General features: G+C 38.8%; 1 protein-coding gene across 5 annotated transcripts in view; it reads left to right on the top strand.

Annotated features, from left to right (window-relative positions):
- The window catches only part of LOC117603090 (angiogenic factor with G patch and FHA domains 1), a 51,382-nt gene that overhangs the window by 17,897 nt on the left and 13,154 nt on the right, over positions 1–20,331 (top strand). For 3 of the 5 annotated variants that reach the window (XM_034321854.2, XM_034321855.2, XM_076691312.1), the window contains one exon: positions 327–12,963. The exons of 1 other annotated variant lie outside the window; for it this stretch is intronic. In XM_034321854.2, the coding sequence (XP_034177745.1) occupies positions 327–467 (141 nt within the window). In that variant the 3' untranslated portion in view covers positions 468–12,963. Of the gene's footprint in view, positions 1–326; positions 12,964–20,331 lie in introns of those variants that run through there. One more of the 5 variants, XR_013063194.1, reaches the window with a different exon arrangement.

Here is a 20,331-nt window from a genome sequence, read left to right on the forward strand (position 1 = left end):
GAGGGTGTTCTGCCCGCTGGTTGAGACTCCAAACTTAAAGTAACCCTCCCTCGATAAAAGGGTGCCCACCCATTCGATCTTGACGAATATTTTTCATCTTCCTCTATCCTCTATCGCTAACACCAAACCTACTTTTCATGGATAAAAATTATTTTCAACAATCTAAAAAAGTAAATAAATAAAAATTGAAGAGACTAATCTATACTGTAATAGTTTATACGATTGTAGGGATCTTTTGCAATTGTAAAAACGAATTCTAATCACCATAAAAGGATCAAATACAGGTACCATGGTGAAAATGAAATCGTATTCATTTATGGTTGCAGATATCGTTGAAGAATAATCCAAGCAAAACCGGTCTCGGAGCAACCAGTGAATTTCCTACAATTGAACTAGATTCAACTACGGAAAAGAAGCAAGCATTATGGCGAAAGACTCAGCAACGTTACAAAGAAATAACCGACTAAGCGAAGTAATTACACCGTGAACATTTGTCATGGATAAAAAAAATTTATGTTCACTTTGAAAACGCACATATTTTTCATCATTCGTCATGGTAAGCGAAGGCAATTACGTTTTCTTGCCTGAATGTTCACGAAGAAAAGGAGAACATTGCTAAATGATATTATAGAATTTTATATAAAAGACAAATTCCACGAAATTTTGGAAAAATGGATAATTTATAGAATGGCTGTTTCATATTAATTAAGTGCTTTGGCATTGAAATTTTAAAAAATTCAAAAAGTGGAATTCATCGCTTTTGCCTACGAATGATTCATTTTACAATTTTTATTATGGTATCAGTTGACGTTGTAAAATGATCAATTTTAACATCTTGAAATATGATTTTTAACGAGATAGTCGAATATGACAAAAGGAATTTGAAAAATTAGAAAGTAATGCCGTGTAACGGATCAAAAACATGGATTCCTTGCGATGGAAGCAAAGAGGGCAAGTCGAGTTCGTTTCATCCAAGACCACGGTTCATTTCTCTGGACACTCCGGCGCACCGGCGATATTTATAAAGTAAACTTCACGGTGCAAAGACCTCGGAGCCAAGTGTACAGAACGAGCCGTAAGTTTAGGCCAAGCCCTTAACTCCTTCGGCACATCGTGCGGTTTTCATAATAAACTACTTCCAGCGAAGCTTGATCTTCATTATTTTTACGACGACGGCTAGCCCCACCGTGTTTGTCACGATTTTCATCCCGTTGCGACTGGAACTTAAGCTTATACCAGTTACTTTGTCCCGTTTCCGTTGAAAATTCACTCGGATTTAACCCTTTCGCCATGAACAATGATATAGCGGACGTCACAAATTGTGCATCATATAAATTACAAATATTTCATAGTAAATACTGCCCTCCTTAGCTGAATTGTTCTAATTCGCATTTCAAACGTAAGCCACATTTCTTTTTCTTTATTAAATTTTAAAAATTTCACCATCATTTCATAATGCAATTTGTAGATTATCAATCGTATTCAATCGTACCATATTACAAGGTAAACGAGGGCGTTACCATTTCGTTAAATTAAACCCGGAAGTATTTTCACTCCCTAGACACGTAATTTGTAGACTCTTAACGTAAATTACGATATTCCCCTCCTGTGTCACTCCATCATCAAAACGTCCCTTTTACGTCATGCGAAGATAGGTTTCGTTCATTTTTAGGGAACGTATCATGGAATCAGTCAAACACGGAAGTATCCTGTTTCCCAAACACGCGATTAACACACCCTCTAATATTAATCTCTATATTATCCAGCTAGGTCTGTGTCATTTCTTTTAGAGAAACTTTTGTGACAGGGCTGGACAGAAATGAATGTCCTACATTTTTCTATAACATTAAGATTAATTGTTGTAATAAATACTAGGTAAATACTAACTCATTTATTCATTTAAAAATTGAAATAATCTTCAAATTTTTATATAACTTTATTTTTATTTAATAATATTATTTGTAGAAGAAATAGATCTGGTAGTATGTTTGAAATAATTTCGAATTTCAGGAGAAACGAAGATACAAATTTCACTGATCCTTATTGCCCATACGATTAACGCATCCTGGCTTAAATCCAAGTGAGATATTCAAACAGCTCTTTGATTCTGAAGAATCGTTTTCGCTATTTTGTATAACGCTAATCGATCTTTCCACGATTGGACGAGGCGCCCTCGAGCTTTGATCAATCGTCGCGAAGTCGTTCTTAATTGCCCGTTCCTCGACCACGGACTCGTCGGTTGAAATTATAACGAATGCGTCGACGTTCAACGGCCGTTTTCACAAAGATGCTCGTAAACTGGCTTAACCGCGAACGCGAGTGTCGTAAAACACCGAGATGAGTGACAGGAAACATAACAGCGACGAGCAAAAGAACGAATTCCTCGCTTCGGGAGGGTAAGTTCGTTTAAAATATTAATAAATGTTTAAATATTCTGAAAGTAAGTTATTCATGAAAATGCTTAAAATCGTATAAATAGAAAGATAGATATTCCAGTGGATATGATTTTATCGATACAGAGGATCAGTTGGTCGGATTAGGGGGAGAATTTATAGAAGGCAATGAAAGTGTCGCGTACAAGAAAAAGGGGTCGTGTCTCATTCAGTTTTTCCGAGATTACACGAGAACTTATGACGGGGTATATTTTACCCAGCTGCGTGGATCGTTTTATTTCTGAGAAACTGTTAATTGCCACGCGCTTTTCTCCGCTCGACTTACACGTTTCCATAGATTTTCTTGCTCGTGAAACTTGCTCACGATCAAACCAAGCTACGCGATTCTGTTTAGAGATTAGACTAGCCAGGGAAGCGTTACAGTGGCAGCGTTGTTAGTGCTTCTGTGGTTGAATGTCTGAATAATTTCTAAAATATAGGACACGATCGTTTCGAGCATTATTGGACGTGGCGAAGAAGAATTCATCGATGGCCTGGATAGCTCAATTGGCTAGATCAGCCATTCGACGAACAGAGGTCCCGGTTCAAGTCGTGGATCAGCCAATTCAATTAACAGCCATTTTCATTCTGCTAATCATTTTTAATAATTAGACTTTGTTACATCTTTTCGTTTTATTTCTTCGCCACTTTTCATTTGATCGCCAAAGTTTCATACCTTTTCAACTCGTATCGAAAGGTTTTTTATATCAATAATAGGGTGCCATTCAATATTTTCTTTCAAATCGCAACGAGAGAAATTTAATGTTATCAAATTTATTAAATGATTATATTTGCATAGTTCGTCTAACGAAGCGCAGTTGTTTCCAGTTCTTCAAACGCTTCGGTCGAGGTTTGTATGCTGCGAGTCAGATCTGCTCCGAGCACGTGAATCTCTACACATTTACCGTCTCGGCTCGTTAGATGGACTATAGAAATATTTAATTAGGGTGCCATTTTATAAACTCATATTGATTCAGTTTTTATTTCTCCTTCCAATTCTGAATTTCATTCACAATGGAAGGTGGTTATAGTTAGGAGGTTTATTAAATTGAAGGCAGTAGCAATTTTTTCAATTTTAGACGTAGACAGAAAGAATTTATCGATGACCTGAATAGTTCAATTGCTTAGATAGTCGTTTGACGAAGAAAGGTCTAGGTTCAAGTGTTGGTTCAACAAATCCAATCAGTTGACTCTTCCTCTCTTTATTCCTTAATTAAAGATTAAACGTTATAAAAATTAAATTGCCACAGTAACACTTGCCTATTGCTAAACGGAATGGTTTAAGAAGTAATTAACATTCTCTTGTGCGATATATTTATTATCGTAATTATATAAATATCATACGATTTAAAATCTCAAACTAAGTAATACATATTTGTTTGAACAAGTTTATTATTCCATTAAACTTTTTAAACGATTCCTTGAAGTCTGAATTGCGCGAATCGATTTCGTGTCGCGAGTTCATAATTCGTTACCTGTGCATCTTGAACTGTAATCATCAAGAGACATTGCAATTACCAGATCAAGTTTCTTTGAAATGGAAGCAACAGACTGTAATAATTAGGTACGCAAGTCATTTCGTGAAACGAAATTTCTAAGTAAGCCGAACAATTTGAGAAACTGGCTTCCATCATATTTCTCTCTGATTACACGTGCACTCGGTCCATATCTGGCTTTCTGATCACTCATGATTCGTATTCATAAGTGCGAACGTGAATGCGCTGTAATTTTATAACTGCCAAGATATTAAGTTATCGCATTTGAAACAATAAATTTCGAAGCATATCAATTTTAATATGATTTTATGACATAAAAGTATTACGAAATAATGTTGGATTCCAAGGAAATTGACAACACGTTAAGAATACTCTTAGAAACTTTATTGGATATGCACTCGACTAGTAGGTACTAAAATCTGGTTGTTTTATAATCTTGCAGACTTTTATATTCTATTGATGGAGATGGGTAGAGGTAGGGACAATGGTCAAGGAACAGTAAAGAAGGGTACGAAGTATAGGATGAGTAAGGATTAGGAATCGTGATTAGGATGTTTGGACGAGGATGAATCTATGGTGTCTGTGCTATGACTAGTGATGTTAATCATCCAATAATAACACTTGCGACACATCAATTTAAAGCTTACAATCTGATAAAAATAAGTACACGAATACTTAACATACGTTCTTCGTATCTAAGCGTCCGTTCTTCAAGGATGTGTATACATGTTTCTCAAAGTAGAAGGGTTAATTTCTCAAAAGGATGTACGGAGAAACAATTTAGAAATGAAATTAGGGAGAATAGAAGGTAGAAACGAATTACTGCGTGATTTGTAGAAAGACAAAGTCCGGAATCATCCCCCTTACGTGTATGTCCCTGAATGGTTGTAGGGGCGCTTTCTTCTCGTTGTTGGCAAGAAGGACCTTGACTGATTTCACGAGTAGGCGCGCATCTGCACGTACCACGAAACCTTTCGAGGGGAGAATTTACGAGAGGGAGAAAGGGACAGGTTATGGCCACAAGAGGGAAGAAAAGAAAAGAGAGGGGAGAAAGTGATTGAGCGAGTGCTGTTGCCATGCAATTTGAGTACCTGCTATGAACGTGTACGCAGGTGACTTCACGGAGTCTCTTTACTCTCTCTCTCTCTATCTCTCTTCTTTCTTTCACTTCTGCTTCATTTTTTCTTTTTTATTTTTCCTTTTCCTTAGAAACCCCTTCATTGCTCCTCGTGCAAAGCTATGGTTACGCACTGCTCACTGGCAAACATTCGAACTTGAACGAGTTTTTGTGATCCACAGAAATTATGAAAAATATTTGTCGAACTATAGAGTTTCACAACTCTTTTAACCCTTAGAGAATCGGCATTTTTTCCACAAAAATAAAAATAAAATTTTTTCAGGAATCATCCAATATGTAGAAACCGATAATTAAATATAATTTGAATTAAAAAGCGACCTACTACCAAGGATCAAATAATAAGTGGATAATAATAATAGTGAAATACTACTCAATCAAGCGATGATCGAATAGACAAATGGTTAGACAGTGGTTGATCGAGGATAACGTCTCGTAGAAAGGGACCAAAGGGACGAAGAGCGGCGAGGACGAGTCTGCGGCAAAAAGTAAGATAAGAGTAAAAAGAGAAAAGAACGCGAACGGGAGAGACGGGATTCCTCGAAAGCTGCGATTTCTATTTGAACGAGAAATCGCGTCGAGACAGTCGTCCCCGTGAGTCACTCGTCCTCGACGAGATCCCCGAATCGTCTCAGGATCCTCTCGTGGTCCTGTTCCCGTGGCGTGGTTGCGTGGTTGCGTGGTACCATTTTTATAAGGCTCGTAAAATCCGCGAACGGCCGTCGAAACATAGTTCTACACCGTTCCACTCGACAGTTGCCCCGCGGGTAGACGCTATTAGCTTCAGGTACCCACCGGTATAAAATTGACTTTTTATCGCACAAGAGAGACGAAAAGAGAGCAAGAGAAACGAAAGGGGAAAGGAGGGTGAACGACGAAGAAAGATCGGAGACGAGGTCGAGGGATAGAGTGAAAGAGGAACCATCTGAAAATTAGTCACCGACGTTTTCGTTGATCCCTCCGACGTCCTGTTTGAGTATCCTTGTTTTTTCCTTTTGTTTTCACCGTCGTTCAGAGAAATGCTATTCGATGCTGTCGCGAACCATGGCTCCCTTTCACTCGTTTTCTCTATAAGGCTACCTAATCTTTTACTCTTCGCAAATGCTGCATATTCATTTTATTTCTAATCTCATTTTTGGCAATTTATAATGTTCGATTTAATTATTAGACAAACGTATCAATTTTTAAATCGAACGATTTATTTCAGAACGAAAAATATTTAATTAAAATAAAATTAATCCTATTTATGTCGGAAATGAAATGTCAAACTGATTTTAATTATTATCGTAATAGGTTTATTTTTAAAGAATAATTGTAGAATGACGAATCAGTTTGAAACAATTGATTTTTTTATTTATTTACGTATATCCTGTTATTTCGTGCTTGTTATGCGAACATTCCATAAGTATTTTATAAAGTATTCCGGTCTTTCTACCGAAGTATCCGAGGGCACGTCTAAAAGAGAGTAAAATATACAAGATTTTCTGCTTTACGTCGTGAAATTGCTCTTATGCGCTTCTCGACCAAGTACTCCAGACTTAAGTTTACCTGACAGTGCTCTTCTAAAGCTTAGGGTCTCAAAACGTAAATTTTAGAGAACTCTAGTGGTGGTACACTAAACTTGCAACAGTAAGATGGAATACTCCTTGACAAACGACGTCTTTATTTGTTATACAAGAAAAAGAATAATTAATATAATTACAAGAAGTATTGAATGAACATATAAAATGATTAATAAGTCATGTTTCATTGAAAAGAAAATAAATGTTTTACGCAATGTGTCACGTCACGGTTCACTGAAAATGCCAGCACAGCTGAATTATTCAACGAGGTCAATCTCCTTAAAGGATTAGCGGGCTCAGTCTGTAGCGAGGGTGCAAACAGCAACCGATTAATCGATTATCGAAGACAATAGCGTGGAAGGCCCACTGAGCAATTTCCATGATCTTTAACCTTTTATCGTCGGCAATTTGCCTTCATTCTCGTTGCATTATTTTTATTTTTCTATTAAGCTTCTTTGAATTTTAAATATCTAAATTGGGTCATCAATTTTTTCCAATAACAGAGATTTAGAATTTGTCAAGAATTGAATTGAGAATAGAATAGGTTCAATCCCATCGATCAACTCCACTTCGAAATCGGAATAATTTATAGCGATTCCAGGCACGGAAGAGGCTTTCGATTGTTCAAATTTTATCCTGTCGAATCTGAGGCAATTCGAGAATGATTGATTCCCATCACTACTTAGAAGGGGTCAAACCAGTGGTAACAAATGGCCTTCGTTTGTTCTCTGTCAGCCATTTTTCGGTCCCGTTCTGCTATGTGGTCCAGACTTTGTCTGGCCTTGATGCGTCTTCTAGTCGAGAATGGAAAAGGCAGACCAATTGAGTCTCGTTTTTTCCCTGTTTTTCCAAAACACTCGGTCGGATGGCAATCACCAGTTGATTTATTTCCATTGCTTCCTTTTCCTCGCTTCTTTTACCCGAGAACTTCTTACTACCTCTTTTTTTACTTAAGTGTCTGATACTCTGGTAATGAGGAAACCGAAAGCTGCTTAAACGGTCGATCGATTTCTTCTTTTAACTCTTTTTTTATATACCCTTGTTATAATTTATATAGAAATTCTTCCTTATATTTTATTTCACCCTAATCGATATATCGTATCATTTCTAATTCCTTTCGTGTATAATGCAATTACGTGCTGATCCTTCCACCGGATGCTTAAGCGGACCAAAGTAATCTCGGCGTAATTATAACGCGAGAAACGTCGATCGTTTCCTAAATACCTAAGTAACCTAAGTAACTCGTCGACGTCCGTCGATCAGTGAACCGAAAAGAAGCCCACGTGTGCGTTTAACATCGTCGAAGGGGAAGTGCAATGACAAGATGTCATTATTACAGAGGTAAACGGAAATCAACGATCACAGGCTGTTGGAACAGTATAGGTGGCCGCGTTTTTGCCATCGATAAACCGTGTAATTGTAAGCCGACCGTCAATTAACAGTGACGGCGATCACGTAGCGAGGCGATAAAAAATTTCTAGGTTTTCCTGTAATTCTCGAGTCAATCTTTTCATTTCTTTTCTTATAACGAACTTCTTTCTGATGATCCTGCAGCACAGTATTACAAGTACTGCACTTTGAAGCACCTTGCCTGTAGATAGGAATGGGTTATTTGTGGCCACCTCTAAGATGCTAGATCGCTATTTGCTAAATTCGTCGAAAATCTCATCATACAATAATCTCGTTACTAACAAATCTAATCTTCTTGTTATCAATCTCATCTTCAAGTACTCTTCTCTGCCACATATTTTCTTTCACGATGGCATTTTACAAATATCTATAAAAATATCTTTTATACTTTTAAAGTAAGCTGATCTCAAAATTACCTTATTAAGTATTTTGATATCTTCAAGGTAGCCTAATCTGTTAATAATATGTGACACCCTGTTTGGGATAACGCTTGCAAATAAGAGGTCAATGACTCCGTTCGAAGGGAACCCGAAACTTAGGACATCAATCCTAAGTACCCGAGACAGAGGAGTCAATGCCCTGTTGTAGATAAGGAAATGAGGACACCGTGGCGTCTAAACAAAGTGCGCAACGATATTCGGTGAACGTGGACGAGACAAGTGCCTAGCATTCAATTGATTCGCTTTGATGCTAGCATTCAAAGAGAGTTAATTTATTATAAAGTACTATCATTTTTTTTTTTCTCTTTATTTATAGTAGAAATCAATGACAATGAAGTCATTTTAATCATTTTTCGATTCCCAATGCTCCATCAGAAATTTCTTTCCTTCCCAGAAGAACTAAAACACGCCTTCAATGTTTGATCACCTACCATTCTGTCACTTTACGTTATTTTCACGATATTTAACTCTTTATATGGATGATACGGTTTAATGATCGCCGCCAGCCAACGGAATCGATTTACATGGGTACGGGAATGTCGAGCAGTCCATGCCCGTTAGCTCATCCAAGAGCGAGCTAATAGCTACCAACAAAGCGGCCACTTCTTGGCTGAATAATAACGTTGGCCTCGGTTGGTTCACGTTTGTCCAGCCGCTAATGAAGGATCGTGGCGGTCTGCGTGCAGTATAAGCGACGCAAGTCCAGCTACGTAAGCCTAACGTAATTGAAGGCTAGGAATGCGGACGCACGCATGAGGTAGCAGCCGATACAGAACGCTTTTGCTGTGAGCGTATACCATCGAGCACACGTGTGTTCCTTTGGGCACAGTCTTAGACCGGCCACCCCAAAGTTACACGGCTCTTTGAGACACACGCGAACATTATACACACGGGTGTAAGAAAATGTTAACGTTTAGGGCATCCAAAGTTAACGCCACTGGAAAGGGTTGAGGATATCATCCGCTGAATCTCTTTTGAAAAGATTTTTAAACAGCGACGCGAAGAAATCATTCTGATAAAACACTGGAAACTAAAGAGTATTTATGAATAAAAAAACGTTTACAATTTTCGGATTGCCCGATATTTTTGAAACACTCTGTAAGAACCTTAATTAAGACGAGTCAGTTGGGTGGTGGGTGATCCAATTTATCCACAGAGAGTTAATTTAAATAAAAAAGTTTCAACCGAATATCAATTCCTTTTAATAATGAACGTATCTATTAATTCTCACGAGGATTAAATGCGTTGCAAGTATATATATATATATATATATGAGGATCAATGATAGGTAATGGGTGGCTATCATTAATTACTGGAAGTAATCGACAATGACAAGAGATATGGTTGTCGGTGTGAAAAGAGTAAATCGATGATAAGCGAAATAAGACGTCTGTGCTTTCTCTTTTGTCGTTTATGTTCCACCGGCGACACGGTGTATCGTTCGAAGTTGCGGAATGTGATCGTGATACGTTTATATGGGCATTGGTATCAATTAACGTTGCTGGAGGTATTAATTAGCATTAGCAGTCGACTGTATCGCAGAACAAGTAGCTGGACATGTTGCGGGGATACGTATCGATTGATATTCTATTCCGAACAGACGAATCAAATACTTTATCGATTTCTGATAGATAAATGTGGTTACTCATATGGAGTTTAGTATATCCAGCAACGAGGGATTCTTCGTGCATTTTTCGGATGCACCAATGCACAAAAGTGCATAAACATAATTACAGAATATGCACCACTTGTCAAATTTAATTTTGCCTTATGCACTTTTTTCCCTGATAAAATTATAATTTTCCAAGTTTCTATTGTTTTAGTTTTAACAAACAATATCATAATTTGTTGTGTTTTACCGTGATGTTTAACATGTTAATCAATTAATTTCCCATCATTTGGAGTGTCTCCAAATTGTTCGTCTTCCCAATAGGGTGACCATTCCATTCAGTTTGATATATATCTCTCTCGATTAGAGTTGACGTATCTTCCTGTCGTTCCAATCGTCTGTTCGACACGGGTTCACACGACGACGACAACCTTCCTGGTGGCTGGTTATACACGTGTCCTTAGTCTCGAAGGTGCTCGTGAATAAGTAGGTTGGACGGCTGTTAGCCAGACTAGGGCCACGAAAGGGCCGCCCAATCTATGACAAGTGGTTCTTCCTGTTTTGCACGCTAATCTAGCGCTTTAGTGTAGGCTGAGATCGGCTTGGATTTCGCGGCAACCGGAACAAGAGAGAAAAAGCTGATCAGCTTCGTTATCCAACCATTAAGAATCGGTTTCATACTCTTTGAAACGTGTGCTCGTTAAAATCAAGAAGATTATTAAAAATATCATTTCAATTAATGTTCCATGATATCAAAACTAGAAATGTAATTTATACAAATTAAAAATGTGAATAATAAATCAGACCTAGTTTCTGATATACTTTAAATTATGATAAACTTGGAATAGTTCAAACTATCGTTAATATAAATTTTAGAATATCGTATTAACATTTCCTCCAACTAGTTTCACCTCTTCTAGCGTTAGTTTAAATACAAATAAGCAATATTTAATTATCTTAGAGTTTGATCGTTAATAAAAGAAGGTAGCGAATTCATTAATCAATCTTTTTTTTCCGTATACATTTAAATAATGTCAAGCGGAAATCGAGTTGAATACACATCAGAATATAGATCGTTTATCGGGTAATCCGATCATGGGCGTAATTATGCGAGGAGAATAATTGTAGCTGAACCGAGTTCCACGACCGATTAGACCTTAAGCAGAATCGAAAGGATTCCGATCAATGATTAAAGAAATCGAGTTCAGGTGCGCGATCGACGGCGATAATTCTTCCATGAAACAACTCACTGATCAATGGTGGCTTGCTAATCATGCTTGGTAGGATTTTAATGTGTTCTAGCTTCGGAAAACTTGATCTCATAATCGAGTTTAATGAAACAGACGAGATTAAGCGATACGAGGCTCAGTCTTTCTAGGGTTAAGGCTATTTTATATACTATATGAAGGTTGACTTCAATATTGTTTTTTTTCTTTTCTTTTGTAACATTCTGTATATTCTAGTCATTCCTCTGATTCTGGTGTATGGTTATCGATCCACGGAACGCAATCGATGGTTAAGGAATGCAAGTCGGATCGATGCATTATCAGAATCCCGAGTATTTACTCCCAGTGTAATATCAGTTAGTTATGTCTTTGGCGTACATCGCGAGACAAAACACGCGAGTATTCGCGCCATAAGCGGCACCGAGAGTCGGCGACGCTAGCCTCTGCACCAGACGCAACGAGATAAGCTGATTAGCCCATGTAACGAGACTGTTTGGACTTATCGTGAACGTACAACTATGTAACTGCTACGGGCGCAAGGCGCCTGGTGGGTGTATTATCCCACTCAGGTTAGCTTTTTCCGTCCCAATATCAACATTCCTTACGCCGACAAAGATTCAAGTGTTGGGTCTTCCTGGATCCGAACACAATGATTGGCAAGCCCCATAAGTGAACAATTTATCCGTACCCGGTGCTACTTGAAGAGTGGTGGCTGCTGGGAGTGGATTTATTTTTTAGCGCAATTTGCGCCCTTTACCATCGCCGGTATAAGCTAAAGCTTCGAAACGGCAGAGCGGATTATTAACCCCCCGAGGCTCACTTTCGACAATAACATATTCGAACACATAGAAGTTGAACAAAATAATGAAAATATATTTAACACTGTTTGTAAAGTTAGGAGACTTAATATCCCTAATCATCGGCCAATAATCTATCGTAAAGATAGTCGTCTGAAACTTTTATCATTCACCACGCGTATATGCAAATTACAGATTTAAACACTCGCACTAGTATCAAAATGATGAAATAGCATGTCACGTCAAATGATCAAAGCAACATATTATTTTCTTACCCTGCTTTCTTTCGCTCAGAATTGATATTATTATTTTGAGATATCAGCCGGATATTCGTTCCTGTTTCAACGTCTCTAGTTACCATGGAATCGTATGGTAGGGAAAAATATATACGCGACGTAGAAGAAAAATACATGAGGCATCATTGATGCATATAGGATGGACGTATAGCGAAAGTCGTCCACTCAGCACCAGGAAAAAAATGAAGGAAGAAGAGCAAACCCCTAATGCATTATAAATGCATGCGGTGCCCTTCGTGAGTCTTCTACCTGAATGCTTTCCTGTTCTGGGAACCGGAAAGCGTGATGATCGATCACGTGAAATGATTTCAGCCCGCAGATACGTAACCGTTCATTCAGCTGGACGACGTCGGATCCCTGTTTCTTCCTGCGTGTGTGCCTATAAATAGGTACGTCCATTCAGACGAGTTCCAGAAAGACCCGAATCCGCCTTCTTCCTTGCCAGGCAAAAATATCACGTACGGTGCACGCGATATTACCAAATGCATTCGTCCCTGACAAAGATCATAAAATTTAGATTAATTTTTTTTTTTTTTTTTTTTTGAAAATATTACCAATAAGCAGATAATTCAATTTCCATTGTATTTCATAGTCATCGATCAGTTCGATTTGCGCGATTCGAAGCAGAATTTCCTCGAGCGTTAGCGTCACGTGTTCCGCAAGCTTTGTGTACGCGGCATCCGGCTACGGAAATTTCCACGAAGTCATTATTATTGCATTAGCCGGCGGCCGAGCACCGATTTGAATTACATATAAGTTTGCAAATTGGAGGAATGGATAATTACGGCACGTGTGCACGGCTGGCAAGTACGCGAATGTCCTCGTCGACATTTTACTCGTCGCGTCGCCACGTTTCTTCTCGCCATTGCGCGCTCAAAGGATTTCACGAGTCATCGATCTACTTTGTCCATTTTGCGCATCCTCTTGATGACTTAACATCTTCGATCGACCACGAACTACAATGTTCTGTACCTGTTATTACAATCTGTAATAACATTCAAGCATGATTTTTCCTGTGCATCTGTTGAATTTCTTCTTCTTCTTCTTTAAAAAAAAAGAGGTCAGATGAGAAAATGATGAAAATATTTTAGAAAAATTTCAAAAGCAAGACACAGAGGAAGAGAAGATCTAATTTCCTGCGTGGATATACCTATTTAGCATGAATAAAATATTACTATAATCACAAAGGATAATCAAGATTGAAATCTTCTTATTAATTTACATATTAATATCCTATGTTTCCTTGTAAAAGACGAGGATAAGCATGTCAATGCGAGACGTGCACGTGGACAGTGTCGAGCATGCACATCGTGCATACGTATTCACGCGGTGATGCACATGACGCATACACAGAAACGTAGACGCACGTGTGGAAGACGCATCGGGACGATTTAGCGTGGCAATCGAGCCGGCTTGGTAATTAGCGACGGTTATGTCAGCTGAAACTCGTCAAGCCTTGCTCAGTTGTAACTACAATACTATTCACGATAAGCGTCCCTCTACTAGTTCATTTTATCTATCAATTATGAATTGATTAGAATTGATACAGGTTTTTAAATACAGTCAGCTTATATTTCAAATGAGCATAATATTATTAATATTATCAGTATTATATTTATTTGTATGTTTCATTTAACACGATGATTATCATAGGAATCATTGATGATTAACGCTTCAAATTGTAAAATTTATTTAAAAAAGAGATATTTGAAGAAAATTTCTGGATATTACTCTAATAAAAATGAGGTAACATTGTGGATGGTTAAATTTCTATCCACATCGCTTATGAATGGCACTGTAGATGATGAGTATTCCTTTGCGTACTCGGTTGCGCTCGCGCGTGCTATACCGAGGACATACATACACGCGTGACGCGATAACTATGTAGCATAGAGTTACCGAACCCAATAATACGTCTGACGGCTGTCTAGACGGGGCTACGAACGATTGGTGTCTGCGTGTAATCCAGCACGGCCACAAATATAACGCCTCTGCGTACGTATGGGCCACGTATACGTACACATTTAATGATCCATGCAGCGTGTGCCGGTGTATCCTGGCGCATCCTGCGTGCCTCCCGAACCAGTTAGACGCGAAAGGATTACACCCCTCGCGAGGAGCAACTGGTCTGTCTGCTGGGGATAAGGTTCTTTTGATTTCGTTTCATTTGGTTAATCGAGTTTATGTTTACGAGGGGAGGAAATGAGAAAGGAAACAACGATGAAGCTGAGAATCCTTTTTAATCGGTAGACATTGAATATAAAGGTCTACTGTGAATTTCTTAAATGATTTTACTTGCAATTTTTTTAGATTGCTTAGGATCTTTATAATTTCATGATTGTTAAGATTTCACATTTTTCATTTTCTTATTATCGAGTCATTTCAAATTTTAATCGAAATTTGAAAACTGAAAATTTTGAAAGCTTCAAGAGATTAAATTTTAATGTAATAATTTCATTTGAGATTGCTCCATCTTTTATGTTTTATTACCAATAAGTTACCACTCCTCTCGTCTATTAAGAATAATAAACAAGATTCCCGTTCGTTATAAATAGCAAGAGTAGATGAATTTTATGATCGATGCGATATCAAAGTGTATTAACCTTCAACTAGAGAGACCGTAATTATCGTTCAAACAGAATAACAAGACTCTGAATCTCTCTTTTTCGTTGGAGCTAATCACTTTTGTTAGATTATCTCGAGTACACGTACTTCGTTCAATCGAAATTATAAAAGTGCGAGTCCATCAGAAAGCTTTATTGGAACACCAAACTCAAAATATCAGTTTAAGGTATCGTGTTTACGCGACTGAGACTTTATCTTTTGCTATTAATCTCGTGCGGTATAATTCATTCGACTGCGCTCCTTCGAGGTCTAATCAATTAAATCTGCTACGTCCAACAGATTGTTTTTCTCCGGTATATGTATATTTCGGTGCTACAGGATGTATACTCTCGTTCATAAGCCACTTTAACAGGAGTGTTGTACAAGGGTCAGATTCACATGGATAAATCGATTAAAAATCCATGATCTATAGGCGAGTTATTCCACCTGCTTATTTCAATCATTTGTTCAATTATGGATGATAGATTTGTACGTGTTATCTTATTAATCTCAAAGTGATGGGGCTTTATTACGGTAACACAATCGGATAAACATTTTTCCTGCCGTAAATTATTTTCGACATCGACAAATTGGAAGTATGAAAGTCCATCTTAATTTTAATTAACAATCAATGCCTTTAATTTTACGCCGTTAATTATTTTTAATTATTGATCTTTATAGACTACCTTGAGACGCGTTAAACTGATTTATCTTGATCGAAGGGGAATTATTATAATAATTATATCCTTCGCTAAAAAGATCCCTTTTCGTGTTAAATAGTTTCAAATAAACTAAGGTGTATTTTCAGCGGTAAAATCATTTTATAGTTTAATTTCGATTCTCGAGGATAGCGTGGTTCTTTATGAAATTTAATTAAAATTTATGTTCTTAATTAAGTGTGTAATTTATTAGAAAGCATCGGCTAATTGCAGATCTCTTCCTCTGATCATTTTTTGAAATGATTACGGACACTTTGTTAATCCGTTCAATTAATATTTTTTTCTTTGTGTTCGAAACAGATTAATTGCCCGAAGACTGTAGAAAATACAAATTACCGCGATCATGCTTAAGATACATAAAAAAACTTTGCGTAATTTGAAATTCAATAGGGTTTATTAAATTGTAGATTTCTTTTTTACTGTGTCAACAATTAAGCAAAATGTTTTGTTTCAGTTTAATAACAAGTACACATTTACGAAGGGCCCATGCCCACCCTGCTCCCTGTCTAATTATGATAATGTCTAGAAAGCTAATTGGTTTGATCAACAAAATAAAACCAACATTTTTCTTGGATTTCCCTGTATTTACTCAAAAATAATCATGCACTGAATGCAATAACATAGGACACTTTCTACTTATTAACTGTACAAGAAGCAAAGTCCTCGAGAGGACAGTTGAACAGCTTAATAAGCAAGTATAAAATACAGATACAATTTTTTCATACCCGTTAATCATCTCCCCAGCAATCACGATCGTCTCGAATCTCCTTTTCTTCTTTATTTGTACACGTACTTGACGATTATTTTAAAAAGAATCGTCATGTATCTTGTATTTAGACATTAGTCAGCCAAATGGTTCGAAATTAGAAGAAATGATAAATTACGGTAAAATTATGTTAATTACCAAGCAAAATCAAAACGACTATCGACGATGAACCATCAGTTTCACGGTGGCATTTTTAACGATCCTTTTTTTCACAATCGTTCAACACCGTAAATCACATTAATAATACCTGCACGCGTTCAACAGGATGGACAGCGTGGATAATAAAGTCAGTAGGTTCCCGTATTCGCGGCAATTTATCGAGATTTATTATTAAAAAATAAGACAAGAAGAAGGCAGAAGTTCAGGTAGAAGGGTTGAATATTGACGAAAATAAATTGCATGGATGAGTAAGCAGAAGGAGCGTGACGTAGCGTTTGCGCGTAAACGGAATCCAGGAAAACATGAAAAAAGGCGGATCGAGTGCAGCAGGGAGATGTGGTACGCCTACTTCCTCCCAGGGATAATCTATGCCCTCTAGGATTCTATCATGTCTGGATACGGCGAAAAAAGGAACGAACCGCGAAACCAGTTCGCAGAATGAACCTCCAGGAGATCCTCTTCTCACGCTACTGGGCATAGTCGTTGGATAGTCGTAGATAGTATACGTAATTACTAAAGCCGTCTGAATAATTAGTACTGTTTAAAAAGAATAAAAATAATCGAATGATTTCTAGAGACGCAGTGCAACCCCAGGAACGAGGGTGAAAATGGCAAGGAACCTCGATGCCTATTTATCTTTTATCAACAGCACTAACCGTACACGATCTTCAGTTCGTTTCACTCTGGAACATTAGGGAGGGATGATTTTCAAGCGTACGTACATAGAAGTGCCCAAACTCTCGTCTGTACAGACAGATTTGACTGTACTTAACAGGAACGTCCTCCACGCCAGCAGCCGGCAACGAGGATCGCGTTCACCGCAGGATATCGCCCTTCTCGATCTCCGATTACGAGTTTGGTTTCAGCGTGCTCGACTCCGCCACGTTCATCGAGTGTACTTCTCTCTCGTCAGGGAGAGCACCCCGTGCCGTGGCCGTAGACTAATGATTCCGTCTGAGTGGGAAATTGACCACTAGGGTGCTGAAAACCTTCGGCCGCTGGCCAAGAGAAAGAAACGAGAACGAGCCTCGCTTCCATTGTCCCCGCTGGCCTTAGTGGCTTGCTTTCAGTTTTTTAACAGCGCTTCACGTGAAACCTCGAGAAAGCATCTTCCGGTGCCGGTGAACCCGTTGGGACCAACGGGTACGAACCGACGAAACGCGCGTTTCGTCGCGACGCCAGTGTTCCTCTTGTTCAAAGGAGAATTCTTTTTTTTTATTTTTTTTTTTTTTTTTATTATTATGTGGTTGAAAATATTTCAAGGATATTTCTGTTAAGTTTTTTAGGACATTCCATTTCATCGTCATTATTCGATTGACTAGACGATCGAACAAAAATCCACAGTAGCCAACAATTTCCTCGTTCGGACAACATTTCAGGTAGAAAAATACTATAATTTATGCGATTACGTGTCTCAGAAGCCGACGCGAATTCTGGTATCCCTTGAAATCATAGTCTACACGGTACACCTTGGAAAATCATATTTATTGTGACAACGTTTGTATTGTTATCGAAGAGACCATTCATTATACGCGGCCGGGCGATGATTAATAGCCGGCGCGAAGATAAAATGTAGGTAATTGGGGTCCTAAGTTCAGCACACGGCACATCGTGATGAATAGTAGAATTCAGCGTAATTTATAGTCGGTTAACAATGTGCCTGCACAATGCCTACGACCGCGAAATAATACAGAAGATCTAGCGAAGAATCAATAAAAAATCTGTTGCTTTCAATCAAATTTGGTTTTTGTAACACGTAATTTTTATTAAAAGTAGATTTGTAAATTTGAGAATTGAAAACAATTTTGTCGAACTATTTAAAATTCTTTTTATTCTGAACTTGTAATCCTCCATTTTTCTAAACATTTAAAAATTTTTCATAGCATAGAAGTACTCGATCCATAAAGGGTTGAGCAGCATCCCTCGAAAGATAAGAAACCTATCGTAACAGTGTTACTATTCTCTATCCGTTTCCTAGATTCTTTCCATGGATCGATCGATCGAAGAGCGAGGACACGATGCTACGTATGCGCATCGTTAGAGAGCGGGTTGTCAAGTTGCACAGGTGGCCAGGTTGGACGTGGATAGATGGTCCATGGTGTGGGCAGCAACTAGCATAGCCTCTGGATGCCAGTCGACCGAGTATTTTCTCGTTGCCGTTCGACCGCCTCCTCGTCTTTCTACTCGTTGCATTTTCCACTACAATCTCGTTGGCCAGTTTCGAGTCGGAGAAGGCCGTTGTTGCAGTCGTTCCTCGGGTCCAGCCCCGGAAGACTCACTCCCGGCACACGTCAGTCAACCACCCGGGTCACTCGCGTTCCACGCTTATTGCATACAATCAACGTCGCGTGAGAGGTGCACGCCAATCACATGCACGCACGACTACACAAGGCAGCGCACGTACACCCGGCGACAATAAAGTAACCAATGAAAAATACTGTGGTTTTAAAATGCTGACGAAGGGTGCCGGGATCGGTGTCAGACGCCGATCGTGCCCTAGGAAATCACCGGTTACGATCGCATGCTCTCCTCGCGAAGATGTTGCACGAGAAGCTGACTTACCCGCCTTAACACGTTCCTGCTTCGAGCTAGAATAAAATATTGTTGCAACGACCAGGTTAATTGGACCGTTTCGCATACTACACGGGGTGTTTAACATTCCTTCTTCTCGTAGATTTTTTTTTACTAAACTTAGCACGAACGAAGGAAGACGTGTAGAGATACTTGCATTTTGAAGAAAACACCTAACCTAACCCAAGAGATCAGTATTGAAACACTCGTATAGCGTACAAAGAGCGCCGAAAAGCTGATCCCAGAGGATCGCGTTTGCTCAGGTCTAATTAACCTACGCAACGTCAGGATCATCGAGTGACGATGATTCGATGACTCTCTCTCTCTCTCTCTCTTTTTCCGTCGGTATGCACGAAACGGGCGACAAAGAAGGAGGCTGACAAACAGACAAACCTCGGCGAAGGGTGAAGAGTAGAGGCAAGGAAGTGCGTAGAGACAAGCACGCAAGCAGCCAGGACACGTATCGAGAAGATCCACGTTACGGGAGCTGTAACGGGAGAGACAGGGGTCCACCCGCGCTTGAAACAGGGTAGAAACAATGAAGATTTGAAGGGTTGACTCGGGCGGGGGGATCAAAGGTTGAACGAAGGGGTGCACGGTTTCAACAGCCCCACTGAGTGGCTATTAGGCACCCCCAAGCCAAGCAAGAGCAATTTGCTATAATCATTACCATTCAGGATCTGCGAGCCGAGAGGGTCCGTTTCTACGCGTCTCGTGCCCTCCTTGACGAAGAAACTCATGCCTGCCGCGTTCTACCTCTGTCTACTATTCAATGCCGGGTAATATCTGGCCAGCGCAACGTACTTCTCTGGGAAACACGTCACTACAACGCGTTGTTTTCTGTGCTGACAACTTGAAATTCGTTCTATGCACTTTCATTTGCTGGCTGAAGTAGTACTTGGGTATTTATATCGCCGCGAGACATTATTTTACACGCTGAAATCACAACGTGATACACTGTTTACAACTGGTATTACAAGTTTTCTGCTATACATCAGAAAGGCAATCCTTCTTAACGTGTTCGAAGGAAAGATTACTATTTTTATCCATGTAATGGACAGATAAGGTTTCTGGATTTTCTTTCTTACTCTTTCTTTTCTACAGAAGAA

The sequence above is a fragment of the Osmia lignaria genome, chromosome 12 (genome assembly GCF_051020975.1).
Source record: "Osmia lignaria lignaria isolate PbOS001 chromosome 12, iyOsmLign1, whole genome shotgun sequence".
Lineage (NCBI taxonomy): Eukaryota > Metazoa > Arthropoda > Insecta > Hymenoptera > Megachilidae > Osmia > Osmia lignaria.